At 31.0% G+C, this 19,015-nt stretch overlaps 1 protein-coding gene across 1 annotated transcript; it reads right to left on the bottom strand.

Moving 5' to 3' along the window:
• Positions 1-3,044: 3,044 nt before the first annotated feature.
• On the bottom strand, positions 3,045-17,617 carry LOC127723618 (uncharacterized). The gene is made up of 5 exons (XM_052230318.1): positions 17,569-17,617; positions 9,095-9,413; positions 7,291-7,368; positions 6,139-6,320; positions 3,045-4,254 (listed from the first exon to the last, which is right to left on the bottom strand). The coding sequence occupies exons 2-5, from the start codon at positions 9,410-9,412 to the stop codon at positions 3,807-3,809; spliced, it is 1,026 nt and encodes a 341-aa protein (XP_052086278.1). The 5' UTR covers position 9,413; positions 17,569-17,617; the 3' UTR covers positions 3,045-3,806.
• Positions 17,618-19,015: the final 1,398 nt, after the last annotated feature.

The raw sequence follows: 19,015 nt of genomic DNA on the forward strand, positions 1-19,015 counted from the left end.
ACAAATGAAAGTATTAATACCAAATGACGGTTCACGCTTTCCTTTAAAATGCAGAAATAATTGCACTCTTAATCAACATAATTTAAATGATTAAGTATCATTACTATTAAATTATTCACATCTATGAAAAATTCATCCAGAGGCACCTAAGTAACTGATTCCTAAAAACTGTACATGGATTACAATAAAAAGAAATATTATGCAATTTTTGATGAATGCATTCACCATATTAATGAAAACGATCCTCCTTGATAAGCAAACTATACCAAATGATTTCCTTTAAAATGGGGAAATAATTTCACCCTTATACTATAAAAACAAACGTTTAGGTAACTTTGTCCTTGTATTGTTCACATTTTATAAAGATCAACTCATCAAGATGCATTTATTTGACTGATGGCAAATGATGGTGCTTGAATGTCAATAAAAAAGAGGAATATACGTATTTTTAAACACCACAAATAAAATTAAAATATCTTTTCCTTGATATTCATTATATGTTTTTTTTTCAAAAACAACGTATCCTTCAATACCAAAAGTATTTATATTCAAATGACGGTTTCTACTTTCCATAAAAATTAAGACATAATTGCATTCCTTATCAACATAAACCAAAAGTTCAAGTATATATACTCTTATATTATTCACATTTTATTAAAAAAATAGTGCAACAAGTAAAAATATTCCTTCTATTGAAGTGAAGAAAAATTAGCATCTTTAAACAATGTGAACAAGAATATTAATATCAGTGGAAGTAAAAGAAATATGAAAATATATACTGAAATACTAAGAGAACTGATTTGACGCAGAAATTTTACTGAGTGGTTCGTTTTGTTGCAATTATGTAATAAATTTAACAGAAGATAAGAGAACTAATTGTGAAATAATCAGATAATGCCTTAAAAGTAATTCATATTTTATTCATTTAATTGCGACCAAGTTGAAGACACATTTTCGGTAACTGTGTCTTCTTCGAAGTCTGCTTTTATCGTATGTTAATATTGAGGATATCCGTCCGACCCGTGCGTATAATTAATTGACTGGTCCATCGCTGACCCTTTTCATAGTAAATCTCACATAGAATCCGTCAGATAAGTCAAATAAGCTAACCAAAGTTTTATTGTCTTTTTCGTAACCCCCTTCACCAAATTTATTTTCGCCAATTTCAGATTTTTTCGCCAACTGATTTTCCCTATTATAAACTACAAAAAATTCTATTGGCAGCGTTGTTGTCGGGTGTACATCTACGCTCTTATATAACATGTAGTATGAAATTTGTACATTATTCCGACAGCACTATTTTATAATCAGTTTGCATTTATGAATTCTGTCAAATTACGTTACAAAGACAATGAAATGTATTTTTGAAACACCATCCGGTCGTGATCCGTCATTCTATTTATCGGGTACTTCCAGAGTTGAAAGGCTCTGAATAAGATTAACGATGTTATTATTTGAGGTTGGGTGCCATATGGAACTCTTGCATTTAATTACATATAAGGTACTTCCAACCTTAGACGTTACTGTTTGACGTATACTTAAATGATCGGCGAATGATCGGTGAAACGAACTTGATCGGTGGTCGATACAGTATATCTCAAGGTTTTCTGCTGGCGGTTGCTTTTGTACATCTGGCAACACAAATCGTGTTCATATTTTTCGTGGTTCTCGGATTTTTCTCCCTTATCAGTCAACACTCGGATTTCACCTTGAACTCGTCACGCTTTACGAGTTTGACAGAAAATCAATATTCAGCTCATTGTAACAAAAGATAAAGCATTTGATAGCTATCGGCAATTATCTAAGCAATCAATGATGTTGACTTTATGGTTTAATAAAATTAAGTGGCCAAATGGCTTCACATGTAATAAACTGTAATATGTTATTTTGTTCCTTTAGTATGGTGGGGGTGCCATATGGAACTTATAAAGAATTAACGAGCACTTGTGAAATTATATAAAAGATTTAAGATAATCACAAACTCTATATACTGCGTGGTTCCTTTTTGAAAACTTATCACGTTTGAATTAAAATGCTAATATACATCTCACCTCCGTTTTCTTTATCTATGGAACAATTAACTTCTAAAATCCAGAAACAAAGTAATATCCAATGCATTATTATGATTTTGATTGTTTCCACACAACTGAAAGCAATAGACTGAATACCGTAAAATGCAATGTGACTCTTTACCTAAAACGTTTTCTTTTGTGCAAACTCTCATCAATATAACATGACTTTTACAAAGTTCCATATGCCCCTTTAGACATTTGATACTTTTTGATAGGGCAAAATTTGATAAATGATATTTTGTGCATCGAAAATTTAGATTAAATTCCTGTAATAGAAATTGTTTATATTTCAATATAGATATTTTAAAATAATTTTGCTGGCAAAAAACAACAACTTTACGTTCCACTATATAAAATTCCTGACTTGACACAGGCACATAAGCATATTGCAGTATTGAATGTTTTGTTAAGCCCCCAATCCACCATTTTTAAAGTCGATAAAGTACAATAACAAAATAGAATAGGAGAACGTGCAATGAATCAGTACAAAAAAGTCTGTTCAGCCACAGGAAAAAATTAGTGAGTAGTTCCTGCAAATGAAATCATACTTGCTTAATCATGTTCAAATGAAGTAAATATAAACTATCATAGGTAACCGTACAGCCTTCAACTATGGGTAAAGCTCATACCTGATAGTAGGAAATAAACGGTTCTGACATGAAAAATGTGAAAACAATTCAAACGAGAAAACATATAGTTAAGGATGGGGACCTGAACAAAAATACGGTAATTGCTTTTTTTAATTTTGATGCTTTAAAATTTTTTAAATAATTTCAAAATTAGGAAGGTATCCCCCCTCATGCATATGTCTAATTCCTTGTCCGTTTCTGGCTTTACTGTTGGTCATCTTTGGTTTATTAGCTCTTCAACTCTACAGCTTTTGTATTACGTTTTCGATAATCAATTAGTTTGGACTCGAGCATGACTAAAGAGACATTAATTGCATATGGTGCAGTAATACAACAACATGTCTGAACGTTACCAAATTTATTCTATATATCATGCAATGCATCCTGATATGTCAAACAATCATTAGAAATTGTTTATGCGTAGCAATCTTTACCATTTTCAATTTTATTTTTACTTTCATTAATTGCTCCTTTATAACTTCTGTTGATTTTTATTGTAATGATGATCGTTTTTTCTTTCTTTAGATTCACTTTTCTCGGCCTGGGATGACCGGTGACCAATGATCGTTTGATCCTGTTTTGGACCATATAGACCCATAATCATTGCTGAAGACCTCATGTCCCTATCCGTTACTGTGTCAAAGTTATAAAAATAATCCTAGATAGATAACTAAATAAGGAGAAGAGCAGCAACAACAGCTAGACTAAAATTTACTTATATTGTGTATATTTTTTAATTTTGCATCAATTCTGATCATTCAGTTTAATGAAAAACCTCTCTGTACGATTTTATCGAAAAGATATTTCATTAAGCTGTTCGATAACGTTTGTAATGATTACTGTAAATTCAGAAATTATTGCGTGCAATTATTATTGCGATTTTGTCATTTTGGACTTAAATGCGGTTTAATTATTGCGATATTGAGAAAAATCCTGTTTAATTCATATAAAAAATTTCAAAATGCGAATTTAAAATAATGCGATTATACCCCTGTCGCATTTTTCGCAATAATAAAAACATCGCAATAATTTCTGAATTGACAATACTTATACCCGATTCAATTGGTATCGTTTAGCCATACAACATGGCCAGATTAAGTCATGATCATCGATTTGATGTTCGTTTGTTACACCGTTGTAGTGTGTTTTGGTATTTTGCAAGTACGCAAACTTTTTGAATCTCGTCTGATGTATGACGTTCAGATACCGATGATGCAGAACATTCGTTCATACTATTATGCTTAACATAGTCGTTTTCAGATATCCCTGACATATTTTGTCGATTGTTGGTGACCTTTTCTTTCAGTCCCATGCAATATCCCTTTGAAGAATCGTTCTCTATTTCTATCCCAATACTACATTGGTAAAGGCATGTTGTTCTTTTCCTTCTCTTGTCATCTTTCCGAGCTGCAGTGGTTGTATTTTCCTCATGGCTACTAAATCGATGAGAATTTCTTCTCATCCTTTCTTCCTGCTTGTTTGTAAGATGAATAATTCTTACCATTCTTCTTCTATATAAAAACTTAATCCTCTTTAACGCTGTAAACCATTTCCTTAATAAAAAGAGAAAAACGGTATACCGGGTTTAACGATAATTTAGTTAGAATCAATACATTTCTTTAAATGTATGTCGTTAAATTAGTAGATTGTTGATTGCTTAACTTCCAGTAGCAAATATTTCATGCATGTTCAGGACGAGAACAAATTAACAATAGATACAATAGGTAAGTCCTGTAACAGAAGCCTTCCGTGATGCAGGTCGGATAAATTTGGACTGCCACTGGAAAATGAGGGTATATTAAATAAGAATAGAAATTTGCCTCGCAACAGGCCACCTACGGACCCATCAACGAGTTGTTGCAAGGATTCTTAATCTCTTTACACGAGGCATCGAATTTAACGTCCCCATTTTGACCGGACGTAGCTGTGTACACCTCCGAACGGACAAGGGTTTTACTGTTGGTCAGGAAAATTCCAAAGTTACCATATGTCTATTCCCCAGTCACCCTGTGGGGTATGTTGGTCAAGATACTAATGGATGATAAAAAAAATATTTGGATCATACTCTATTTGATCACCACCATGATTATGTTTTTCCTTATTAGTTGACATAACTATGTACAATAGCGTCATGCTGACATGGATTTACAAACAATCAAGTATACTAAAACCCGTTTCATCTTATCATTAGAGTAGAATGAAAACATTCGCTTTTGTTTATATCAATAATTACCTTACAATGGTATCTTTACACTGAATTTTAAAACATTCGCGTAAAAACTTTTTTTATATAAAGATGATAATCTCGCGCTGAAAATGAAAATAACATTATAGAATTTGTGGGGCTATATGACCAAAAGGGCCTAAACAGAATATGCAAAAACAATCAAAACCACCTAAAGTTGCTTTAAGGGATATTAATAATTAATAATTGCAAAATTCATCTACAAAACTTTAACTAATGCTTGTTATAATCTATATCAGTAGCGAAGCCCTATCTAATGTGCTGGTGATACCGTCGGGGAATAACAGTCCAACAGTATAGCGTTATCAATCCTAGAACCTAAATATAGAGATGATGATGATAAAATGACCTTTGTCCTCTTTGTCTGCAAATTTGCTAAATCGATTCTAAACTGATTCGTCCTAAACCAAAAGAATGTCTACATATTTAAGGAGATACCATTTAATGACTAAAAGGGGGGTCAAACTGAAAAGGTAATAACCATTAAAATCACCTAAGGTTGCCTTGTTGAGCTGGAACTTTTGTTCCTTATTAGTTGTAACATTCAACAATAAAGATTATATAACTGTTTGTTGTAAGTCATATCAGTGGCGAATCCCTGACTACTGGGCTGGTAATACCTTTGGGAACTAACAGTCTAAAAGACGCATCATCTACCCCAGAAATAAAAATATAGTGATGATAATCAAATGACTATTGTTCTACTTTGTCTTCAATTTTGCTAAAACGACACTATACTGAATGGTACTGGACAAGAAAGCTCCACATTTCATTTTCAAAAGAGTTCAAGACATTTTATTAACAAAAATGCATAATTACTTTTTATTGGCAGTTAAATCCTTTTAAACCGATAACTAAGCTTGATTTTTGTTAATGTCATCCGATCAAGCTGAATCCGTTTAAGATGATTGGACTTAGAACAGAATTCAATTAATCAATTAATGAACGAAATATAAATGAGAAAACTATTGTGTCATCAGCGAAAGAATATTTCAAGCTAACCAAATTTTAAACTCGCCATTTTCAATCCTAATTTTTTAATCAGTAAAAGCGAAATGGAATGTTAAATGAGACTATTGATACCAAATTTTTAGTACAAACTAATGGTAGCATAGATTAACTGTGTTAAAATATACAGATTTAGAATAAACATTTTTATAGAATATCTTTATCAAGTAATCAGTATACCTACCCATTCTTTTTTGTTAAATACTCTTCTATATCCATCTGACATATAACGTTAGACACATGCATAGGCAAATTGTCGTCATTACGTATGTTATACATCGTACATATTTCATCTAACGTGTTGCTTTCGTTCATCACGAGAGCGCCTTTTTTATTTTTCCTTGCATTTATGCACTGCACGCAGGCCTATTATAAAAACATATAATCATTGTATTTGGCAATTTGTGTTGCTAAAATGTTACGTTACATGAGAAGACGAAATGTTTTGCTTTTCTGTCTATAATTTTTATATGTAAGTTTCACTACATGTTTAAAGGAATATTTGATATAGGACTTTTATTCTCTCATTAACAATACACAAATATATGTCGATGTTTAAATAACATAACAGGAGTACTAAATAAGAATTAACAAGTAATATACAAATTTAAAAGCGTTGGAGGCCTTGGCATGTTTTCTGCTCTTTGGTCGGGTTGTTGTCTCTTTTACACCTTCCCTGTTTCCATCCTCAATTTTATTTAGTTGAAATAATAAATACAAAAGAATGCGCTTTTTGTAACATGATATTATCATAAATGTCAATGTGTCATTAACAATTTATTTATTTTTTATCACATGTACCCTGGTTAATCTTAAACATCGAAGACTGCAAATAATACTTGGTTGAATCCTTGCACGTCTTGTGTCGAGATTTATATACTTTTATACATTATTGGCTTCAAAAACACTAACTTAAAAAGTTATATTCTGTGAGGTTTGATTTTAAAGCTTCGTATCGAATCAATATTGAAGAAAAACTTATCTGTGACCTAAACTTATGTATAAAAAATTACGATATATTCCAAATTTGAAAATATGTTTTTGATAAATGTTATAAACATAATGAGTATCCGCGATCTGCTGATTTACATACTGCGGATTCACTTATTTTCGTGGGTACCAATTTTCGTGGATTCAGAAAAACTTACATGTTCGTGGATATTTAATTTCGTGGTTTTGCGGAAGTTTGCATATATGACTATAGGAAATTTGTCATTCGTTGATCATTTAATTTCGTGGTTAACCTATATCCACGAAAATTGGTATCCAAAGAATAATAATGAATCCACAGAATGTCAAACAGTTGTCTGATGTTACTCATGCATAGGAGATATACCTGTATGTCAAATATATTCTGAAGTTTGATTCCGTAATGTAACAAGCTGGTAAAGTCTGCTCTCGGATTAAATGTTACCTATTAAAATAAAGAAAGAATGCATATGTATATAAACAGTTTATATTGCAGGTACATGTAGAACTCAGGTTATGAATTCAATTTTAAAGTTATACATTAATGATGTTTGCTTGTCATGTTTTGGAATTTTTGTCAGATTTTCGGAATCCTCTGATTTTATCCCTTTGAATGATTTAAACAAATTGCCCACTTACCCCCATCTTTCTTTTTATAAAAATTTTACATGTACAATTATAAGTCATCTGTAAAAGCCTTATAAAATCTATGTTATTTTTTTAATTGTTTTTGAGAACTTAATGAACTTGTCAATGATAAAGCTATGATAATTCAAGAGAGAACATTTTTTTGCCAAAATTTCAATGAGTAATATCTCGAAAACAAGCACACTGACCTATATTTTTTTTTCGCTCTTTTGGATCCTTTATTAGACCCCTATCAATATATTCTAGTGTCATGAAAAGCTTGTTATATTGAAACTGAGTAGCGAACTTCCTTAAAGTAAGGATATCTTACACACAAATATGTAAAATATCAATGGTTATGACAACCGAATTAACGAGTAAAGGTCATAACATACTTACGAAATAATTCATGGGGGCTTGAATATATCGTGATTTTACCACGGGTTGGCCCTTTATGACAAATATTTTACCCTGACCTAATAGGACAAATACGGCAATTGTTTTGGATCGAAGCGCTCTAGATGAAGGCTTTATTTGCCGTTCCCATAAATAAACGCACTATTGAATTGACGTAAAAGACCGGAGCAAACTGAATAAATGACATGCTTAAACTATTTACAATAACATATTTAGATAGGTTTGGATGAATCTAAATGATAATTGTACTTATATGTCTTATATGTATACAAAAAATGGCTTAAATAACACATTTTTGCATCGTTTGTTTACGTTTCCTTGTTGTGATGATTTTCGGTTTCACAAGCGTGTATTTTCCCGTAAAATGCTTATATTCTTACGTCTTATCGTTCTATGACGTCGGGTAGCTCATTCATAAAAAAGCATATGACGCGGGAGTACGATCGGAACAGCCCAAATAATATATTCATATTTTACCACGGGTGTGTACTCAAAGCGTTTGAAGAACTTCATGTTAGAATGAAGTTATAACCCCGACTTAAAGGAACAATCTGTTTTATTATACTTCGTGTTAAAATGCCAAATTTTAAAACATGGTTCAACCCACCATTTTTTTCTAAAAATGTCCTGTACAAAGTCAGGAATATGGCAGTTGTTATTTACAGTCCGTTTCTATGTATGTTGTTGGCGTTTACTTTTGTAGTAGTTCAGTGTTTCTGTTTTTCCGCTGTTTTCCTCTTATAGTTGATATGTTTCCCTCTGTTTGAGTTTGTTACCCGGGTTTGTTTTTGCTTAAACGAATAAAGACTATTGAACAACGGTATACTACTGTTGCCTTTATTGATTGGTCAATGCAAGGGAGATAATTAACTTTATTTAATGGCTCTATAACCCTATATGGAGAAACTTGATCAATTGTGCACTTTTTTTAAATTCAGATCGTTGTTATGTACAAGACGTCATTACTTTGAATTATTTGAAATTTGACAAAAAAGCACATTAGAATTGGTTAATGATGAAAAATAGATTAATACGTTGCTATCTCTGAAAAGGTAGAAAAACAAAAAATATATACATCCGATAAACACTTGTTATATGTCTATGTAGCAAATTGACATAACACTAACCTTAGTGGTGATGCTATCCTCAAGGATTTCTTTTATCTTTGGTAAAGTGCTTTTAATATCATTCTCTTCTATTGTCAAGACATTCCTTTCAAATAACTTGCTGTTTTGTTTTGTTGCCCATGCGATAATAACTGTTGTCAATGCCTTTGGTTTGGAATGTACTTCCGTCCAGTCGAATGACACAAATAGTTTCTTTCTTTCTTTCTTCGCGGTTGTGATAATGTTCGACAATTCCTCAGTAGACAGTGCTTCAGAAGTTATTGTTTCTCCCTCAAGCGTTTTTAAGTTGAAAAAAGCTGATTCTTTGTCTACAGGCATGCTGTGAATGATATTGGTATAATCTGGATGAAAGTGCATATATTCTACGTTACTTTTCTTGTTCGTAATAGGGGATCAAAACTATAAGCCTCTTCAATACGTTAGTAACGCTAAGAAAATCTTGAAATAAACGAATTAATGATTATCGAATTTTCCGATCAAAATTAAGATATGTGATTAGAATTGATTATTATTGTGCTGAGATTTGAGATTTGAGATTGGAGAATTATTTTTCTATAAATAATGATTATAGCGATCACTTGTTAATGCGTTTATTTCAAACAAAATATTGTCGTATGGAGTATTTTTCCCTAAACCAATAGCTCATGACTATGTATCGTGAAATTTGTCTGCATCTATAAAAAAAATTCTAAAGAAAGACAAATATCCATATACAGACAACGTTTCATAGATGATAAGTATGTAATTTTATCATGGTAAAGGCAAATTATCTAAGGTTATTTCTTTGTATATTTAGACAATATTTCAAAGATGGATTGTCATGAAATTTTGTCTCATCAAAGGGAGGTTATTTGCATATAATATTTGGATAATGATATCAATATGAAATATTGTTCTGGACAGTGTTTCATTATGAAAAAAGTGTCGGTGGACAACATGACACTTTGCGACGGACATGCGACGGACAATGATTCATTGGGACATTATTTTATGGCACATTTCCTTTGCCCGTGTTCTTCAATAGTTTATTTTTTAGTTATTTATCCCTTTTATTAATTGATTGGTAAATATAATGCATTCAGTTCTTAGGTGATAATTTCATTAATAAGAATATACACTCTCAGATGAAGCTATAACATGTATTTTAGTCGAATCAACATGTAAATAAAATAGCAGTATGACCAAATTATAAGAGAATGTTAGACTATACATTTACCAGGGATGGGCACGATTACTGGCAAATGTAATCGATTAATAATCAATTACTTGAAGGATTTTTGTGCAATCGATTAGTAATCGGTTACTCAAATGTGTGTATGTAATCGATTGCAACCGATTACTTTATTAAAAGTAATAACATTACTTTTCGATTACTGTCAATTACAAGCTACACAATTCTGTTGTTCAGCGTATTTATAGTGGATATTTAGAACTTTACAAAAACAGCTTTTAAAGCATTGTTTCCAAATGTTATGTTGACAAATATTTTCTAGATGAAAGCTTACGCTCTTACTAAGGATTCGACCTATTTAAACATTCTTGAGTGGATGATTATAAACATGAGAACATTCTTGAAATGCGCGACCATTGCGTCAATTCCTTTTGTATATTGTAAGGCATATTGTAAGTCCTTTTCTCTATATTTTACCAATTGTTGCTGTTAAACTGACTTATCTGTGTTTTTTTTACTCAATATTTGAATACAATTAATTGCAATTTTGGAAGTTTCCCCTGAATAATATATATAAAAAAGTAGAATAATTAGTTCAGTAAATTTTAAAGATGGAAATTTCTAAATTCTAATTACATGAATGAACTTATCTTTTTGTTTGGATAACCTTCCTAATTACTGGTTATAAAACTGCCAATGGAGAATATTCATAACCTTGAGTAATAAATCTCTCACTTAATTAGACATAATTGAAATCAAAACAAAGTCTGTACCTCATTAATTAGAAGTCTATGATCATCTGATTAGTAAAACAAAAAGGTTGTTGAGAATTTTGTATTCTCTATTCAAAATTATAAACAATATATATTTTTAGTGTCAATATAGGATACATGTATCTATTACCGAACAAAAAATTTCAATGCATTGGTTAACTGTCAAAATATTTTTGTAGACTTTCTTATTTTTATATCATAATTTTATGAAGAATCAACAGTTTATCATTTCTAAGCTTGAATTCTAACTTTTATTGAAAATTATGCTTTAAGGAATTTCATTACAAGTTAGCTTACTACTTCAATGCAGTACATATATTACATCATAATTTTTGCTGTAATCGATTACAGATGACTGTCGATTACTTGAAAACATGTAATCAATTCCAATCGATTACGATTACCCCATCCCTGACATGTACGTCCAGCTCTTTCGTTTCACTTAATCAATTTTAGCAGAGGCTTATATATGGTCCTTTTCGACTTTATGGTATGAAACAATTTATGTGTTTAACTTGAGGACATTTTTTCTAAAAGATGATCATTTTGTAAACTTAAATATGACTACAGAAATCAGAATAAAACATTGTATTTCAATATGTATATGCTGCAAGTAGCGAATTAATAATGTTATTTTAACTTAAGGTAGCACAATACAAAAGCAACTAAATTTTATCAAAATTTCATTTTTTCAGCTGTTTTTGTTACTTATTAATATTCAAAAACCACAGAAGAAAAAATTATTTACATATCTTGCACTGTTATTGAGTTTTGATGATAATAAGTTTTATAAACAAATGCACGTGTCTGACTGATACAAGATAAGAACATGTGGGCAGCTCTATGTGGTTAATCAATAGAATCATTTGATAGCTTTACAACCACTGACCAGCAATAAAAATAACAGTTATGAAAAAGTGTTGGATTAAGGATTTATGGAAAAATGAAGATAATGAATTCCAAGTAAAAATACATTTCTGTATTGGAGCTGCCAGGAGAAAAAACAAAACAACTATTTGGAGCTATAGAGGGAATCAAAATATAAATGTACAAATATTAAACAAATATAATTATACAACAATAAATGTTGCTGATGTTTATACTAGAATTTCTTGAGGAGAATGTTTAAATATGAATTCTTTTTAAAAGAAAATACAAATTAAATATTTCATTTTCAAACTGCAAAAAATGAAACAAATCGACTTTGTGTCAAACACCATATTGTCATTGTATACAATTATAATTCTAGAAATCCCCCATAAGGACCCTCTAGACTGACCAACTGATCATTTTGAGTACACATGCATAATTTACTTTTTGTAACAATGCAAAAAACAAAATTTATCATTTTATGTACTAAAGGAATAAAATCCATATTGAAAAAAGTAAATGCAATGTACAATTAAACTTCTGAGATCATTAATAGTAAAGGTTTGTCATGATGGGCGGAGTTTTTACCATATCAGTAGCAACTGACTTACAGCAAGGTCAATAATGATATAACATCTCCCGCCAGATCCGATTTTTTATGCATAGGGTGTGCATTTTCTTTATATATTTAGAATTGCTGAATTGGAATGCTTTCTTATTGGTCAAAACCTAATTGATTTATGATTAAAGGCCAATCCTGAAGTATCCCCATGATGTGTGAATTATATTGAAGTTAATTGGGTACAAGTAGGAAAATCCTTATTTACTCAATTGTGACACATTCATTTTTGTCATGAAAATGTAGTTTCAAATGAAATTAGCTCCTATATGGGTGCCCCTATATGCCTGATTTTCACACATGTTGTTCCTTGACCAGTTATCTTCAAAACAGTTTCTCGGATTTCCAAAAACATCAATAGAACAAATTTTATACCCAATTTAATTTAGTGATCTCTTATGAATCGAGGTTGCAAACTTCATTGAAGGTTTATGAGAGAATGAAATACAACAGGAAAAATCTGAGACCCTCACTTGGAGGTCAAACTGTGTTGCATAAGAATCTATAAAATATTTTGGGATAGTATGAGTAACAAAGAAGCTAATTTCATGCAAGTGTGGACATCACAATATAGCAACTAATTACATAATAGTCAATTATATAATAATCATGTCATAATGAAGTTATCACCATTTGAAAGATTAATCTTTCTTCTTTCTTTTGGTACCTCATTTATAAAATTTAAAGCTGGATGAAAGAAATTACATCAGTTTAAAGTTGTCTGATTGGGGTGAAAAAATCTTTGTATTGTGCTACCTTAAGTAAAGGTCAGCTTCTTATGGCATATTGTCATCTAATCGAATTTTGATGTTCTCCTGGTTTCATTTAAGTGTAGAAATTCAATCAATTCTTTGAACGTCTATAAGTCTCAAATGTAATTTTAGGTAGTGATTCCTGTTTGATATGATAAACGATTTGGGGCTGTTTCTTGTTTAGCTACAAATTAATACCATGGACCACATAGAAAACTAAAGACTGAACAACTCGAACCCTTGGTAATCTCATGTGTTCCGAAATGGGATGATTAGCAGATCCTGCTCCACGTGTGCCACTCGTCTATAAAAACAAATTCAGTTTCCACATTTTTTATTTCTAATTTCTGAATAGTAACGTAGCCTCATCGTATGAGGTTAATATATACATCCACAAGTTACGCACGCTGTTTCCACATTATTCGGACTTATAAGTTTGTTTATTACGAGGCAAAAAATATCCCGTCACAACTGAAATTGATCAAAGGACAGTTTTTGGTCGACACCACAAATTGCTTGAACGATACATTGTAAATGTTTTAACTCCCGATAGACATTTTATAGCAGTGCTTGATCTTAATCAATCAAAGCGGTCGTTTTATCTATTAATTTACCAACTGACTTTTTGAGTTTGTCGCAGTGCAGGTCTTTACTCTTTTGAAGTCCATGCGACTCCCTAGTTTGTTTTCTCTTGGTTTGTATAATCAAAATGGATTTTCGACTTGAGCATATGTAAACGAATTTTGTGTCTTATTTGAAAATTATTCTTCAACCGTTAATTGTAATAAGGAACAGTAGTGTCACAGATCTTCAGAAGAAATATGCTCTTTTGGAATCATGTGAATTATTTGAATGAAATGCTGGTGCAGGTCAGACGGCAATGTTGACCGAACATTAATGGATTACCAATTATCTATTTTTGAAATGATACAGTAAAATGAAACCAATGATTTACAAATAGAATTACTCTTACATTAAATCCCTCGAACCGATGGTAACGTCTATTTTTGGAATGGGTCAAATGAATAAATACGGGCAACGTTTTGTTGGTTTCGAAGCGTCTTAGCCGAATGCCAATGTTTGGAGAGTGCTATGGTTATTTAGCGATTTAGCGAGTGTGTGCAGTGAACGAGTTACAAAGGTCCATATTGTGTCAAGCGGCTGTTATTGTTCGATATTGATATCGAACACCGGATAAACTGTTTAACCTTTTAAGACCCAACTCCGTTTTACCGTTTTACGCCTGATGAAAGTTAGTGTTATAACATCTTCTAATATACTGTGACGTCGCTGATAACATATCCTTAAACATTTGCAATTGTTCGTTGTTGATAATGTGTGTTCATATCTTAAAGCCGTGAAACGACGATAAGGGAATGACTGAAAAAGATGATAAAGGAGAAAGGATTGACAATACAATTTGCTATCATGACCGTTCATCACAGGTTAGTGTTACTCGATCAAGAGTACCAATCGTAAAATGTATCGACTTTTTGTTGTTCATAAATAATTTGCAGGCTTTTTCATGGTTTTATTCAACTCGATTTCACGTAATCGCTCATTATAACATATTTCATTCAAATCCGAACATAATGAGAATCTAATTACATTATTATTATATGTCATTAGTTTAAAATAAACTGACAACGTCATGGCTAATAAAGAAAAAACCAACAGACAAACAATAGTACACAAAACACAATATAGAAAACCAAAGGCTGAGCAACAAGAACCCCAACAAAAACCGGTGGTTAACGTACTATAAAAAACAGTTACTAGACAAAATTGTTTCCCCTCACATGCAACGAGGCAGTCAGCATTTCTACTTCCCGCATTTCATTAAGTTGACACAAAAGTCATCTAATAAAAAATAATGCAGGTTCTTGCCCCTAACATGCGAAAAGACCAAATTACCAATAAATCAAGCATAACACATGTATCTCGAATTTTGATTACCAATGATAGAGGTTTTTTAAATATCTATTTGTGTTAATCTTTATTTTATGTATTTATAGATACGGAAATGCTTGCCTAAATTTAGAAATAATTTTGGAATCAACGTTAACAAGAAAAGGTTTGCATTTTTTCAAAATGTATTTGTCAGGTCATATGACAAAAATATATGCTTAAATGATTTATAGATTGTCCAAGACAAAATTTTCAAGATTCAAAAAGAATGTATATGAGCTATATCTATTCCACATAAATAAATAGGTCATTTAACATATCAAAAGAAATCTTTACATGCTGAACATGCTAAAGATATATCATTATAATCAATATAGTATACAACAACTGTGAAATAGTAAATCTATCTACTCTATTGATTTCTTGAATTGTATTCTTAATACGAACTATATATATGATAAAGAGGAGATAGGTTAAATCTTGTATTACTCAGGTAATGAAGACATCGCATTCATTTGTGAACCAGGAAGTACACATGGTACATGTGTTATCTAATATTTCATGATAACTAAAGGCTCCAATAGGGGTACACAATATGAAAGACCGTATTCAATAAAGTTTTTTTTTTTAAATCTTAAAGGGATACATATGTAGTGATTAGAAGAGACATACATCTTTAATTTACCAAAATCCCTAAATATATATACTATTTCAAATGAATGACATCATTGTGGCAAATCTCTAGTACGCAACAGGGAATAGGATATCAGCAAAAATAATTGACAACATTTCTGATTGAAACCAAAAGTAGTAAATGTAGAGGACCAAATTGAGAATACCTGTATAACCGAAAAAGTATAATGTAAAGGGTCGCAGGTATCAAAATATACATGATTGGAAAGGCAACACATAAGCAACGGAAATGACAATGCCTTGAACACAAACCAAAACAACATAAGAGTAAGTTATTATTGTGACTTACAGGATTTTGTGAGATTTTGTTAGGTAGACGATTCGGCCTTAAAGGTACTAAATTTGGTCATTTCTTGTCTTCATTTACTCGCTGCTTTATTTAATGTTAAATTGGACTGATTTCAGCGTAGATTATCATGAGACTGATAAATAGTATTTTCTGTTAAGACACACAAGCGCTTAATTTCTCTTTCTTGCGAAGACCATGAAGGCGAGGGTAAAGTTTATTTCAGTGTTTCTCGTGTTTCTCTTCAAAATTGTAACTTTTTGTAAAAGATGAAAACGCTTGATGCAGAGAAGTTTTTCATTTTAACAAACAGAACATTTTCCTTATTATATCTAAGCTAATATATCGTAAGTCAATGTGGCATTTGCGTAGACTTTTATATATTTTATTGATGTTCTTCATGTTCTTGTCTCATTTTGACAAATCATATATTCTATATTCAATTGAAACCATTACCTTTTTTCATATATCTCTAAAAATTCGATTGCAAATAACCATATACAATTAAAAACTGATTACGTAACCCTATCATTTCATTACGACAAAACGATTGGTCAACTAAGAAGTAACCGGCAGCGAATTTATCAAAAGGTGGGAATTTGGATATAGATGAAAGAAGACTAGATGACTCAAGGCATCTTCACAACTTAGAAAAGATAATAATCAAATGAAATGACATAAGAACATGGTGGTAGGATTAACTGTAAAAATACTGAATAGACGAGCGACATCGTTGGTTTTTTTTAAAACACATGAAACAGTTCAATAATTTTTTTGTAACTTTTTCTTTAACTTGAAGGGTGATTATTGTAAAGTGCAAAACGAAATGGAAACGACATGAAATAAAAAGAAACGAAACGAGAAAAAGAACAGAAAGAAAAGAAGTCAACGCATAAAAAAATGCAACCAATATAAATTACACGAAAACCTTAATAAGAATGAATCAAAATATTATATAATGATAACGAAATATATATCTTTTCTGTTTCATTTTAGAATGGATGATCATTTTATATTTGAATTCATTAAATCAAAGTTATAATTTTTTCAAACATTGAGTTAAAAAATATCCTTGGTTCTTCAAAAGTGAATATAACATGTAGGACCATGTAACCCAGCACAAAAAAATCGTTTTGTAAAGATCTACTTTCCCGTTTAAGTTAGGGGTAAAACTTATAATACCAATTCAATTGAATAGAATATAATATGTGATGCAAACATCAAAAAGCTGACAACCCCATCCAGTTCACAAAAAAGAAATGTATGGCCGTTTATTATTTCGTGACCTTCTTTCACACTTTTTGGGCACCCTACTTGCACCCCTATATAATGAATGAACATTGTGTTAAAATAGGCTACAATATTTGGATAAAGTATTATCAAGTTAAAAGTATTGTCTTACATATTGTTGTCTGCGACTCTCTCTTGTCCTGAAGAAAGACATTAATGAAATTAAAAAGAAATAGTAACTGATTTAAATTTTAAAAAATATAATCAATGCTATATTTAGAAAAGTAATTTACGGGGAATTCACCGTATATATATTTTTAGCATGTTTTTTTCCTAAACAACGAATGACACGGATAATCCGTATTCCAGTAATAGAAAATAGTCATGTTAACAGATACAGAGTTCTAGCCTTACAAATAAAAAAAAATACTCCTCTTTTAAAAAATGTAACAAAAACAAAAACAAAACAATCGATGTATTTATAATACAAGCTATTAATAGGTTAATTGTATAATTCCCTGTGAATTCTCAAAATTAAACGTCACATATAACTATTTTTATGTGTACACAATGATATCATTTTGGAATACATATCTATATCTTTCAAATGATTTCATGGCAATAAGTATAATAATACACATTTGAAGAAATCTAGCTTAGAAGAAAAAATTCCCACAAATATAAATTTAAAAACGTCTTTTTAAAAATAAATTTTGTTTTATTCGATATCATATGAATTTAAACTTTCTAACTTTTTTCTAGATTTATTTGGCAAAATAAAGTCGAATTCTGGAATCCAAAAAAGTCAGAAATGACAAATATGAAGTCGTGTTTTTTTGTAGCTATTCATAAATTGTGTGTCAATCATTTCTCTAAATCGTTGTTTTTTGTTCGAAGGGTAAAATGAATCTACACTGCAAAAAGGACAAACCCTCATATACTGAAGAATGATATCTATGCAATAAATGTCTCTTAATGTGAATTAAGGTAATCTATGTATGGGGGAGAAAACCTCTAGTATTATATGAAGAGTAAAGAGGACAGAAGTCAAAGGAGGGAGACTTAGATTACATGTTCTCGAAGAGATCTGTGGAACATTTTAGTATCCACATATGCCTCTGATTCATACTACTCTTAAGAGTGGTAAGCATCAAAATGAACTGAAACTTAGGTTTGATTGCTGATAAATTTTAAAGGTATTTATATATTGACTACTACATCAGCAACTTTTAAAGATGTTTGTAAGGACTCTTGAGTTAATTTGATAAATTTAAGGGATGTCCCGTTTTTAATCTTTGGTTGAAACTCCAAAGGAAGAAAGAGCAGACCGTTCAATCGTGGATTTTCGGGTTTATTGTCATATAGTTTATTGTAGATATCTAGTATGAACAAAATGAGATGTGGTATAATTGACTACGAATCAACTGCCAAAAAAGGAGGAGACTCCAAAGGGGAAATAAAAATCTAAGAATATCTGACAACTCAAGACAAAAAAAACGAAAAAAACAAAACAACGAAAGGACAAACACGAGTTTACAAACTTTTTATAATTATTATTAGAGCGTCAATGAAGATCAAGTCTTTTAAAGATGAAACATGTGTCTACCGTACATGATTTT

The sequence above is a fragment of the Mytilus californianus genome, unplaced genomic scaffold (genome assembly GCF_021869535.1).
Source record: "Mytilus californianus isolate M0D057914Y unplaced genomic scaffold, xbMytCali1.0.p SCAF_13, whole genome shotgun sequence".
Lineage (NCBI taxonomy): Eukaryota > Metazoa > Mollusca > Bivalvia > Mytilida > Mytilidae > Mytilus > Mytilus californianus.

Excerpts from the sequence above, each read along its gene's own strand:
- LOC127723618 (XM_052230318.1), bottom strand. The coding sequence starts at position 9,412 with ATGCCTGTAGACAAAGAATCAGCTTTTTTCAACTTAAAAACGCTTGAG. Across the intron at positions 7,369-9,094 it reads AGGATAGCATCACCACTAAG|GTAACATTTAATCCGAGAGC; the intron begins GTTAGTGTTATG and ends TTATTTTAATAG. Across the intron at positions 6,321-7,290 it reads AGAATATATTTGACATACAG|GCCTGCGTGCAGTGCATAAA; the intron begins GTATATCTCCTA and ends TTTTTATAATAG.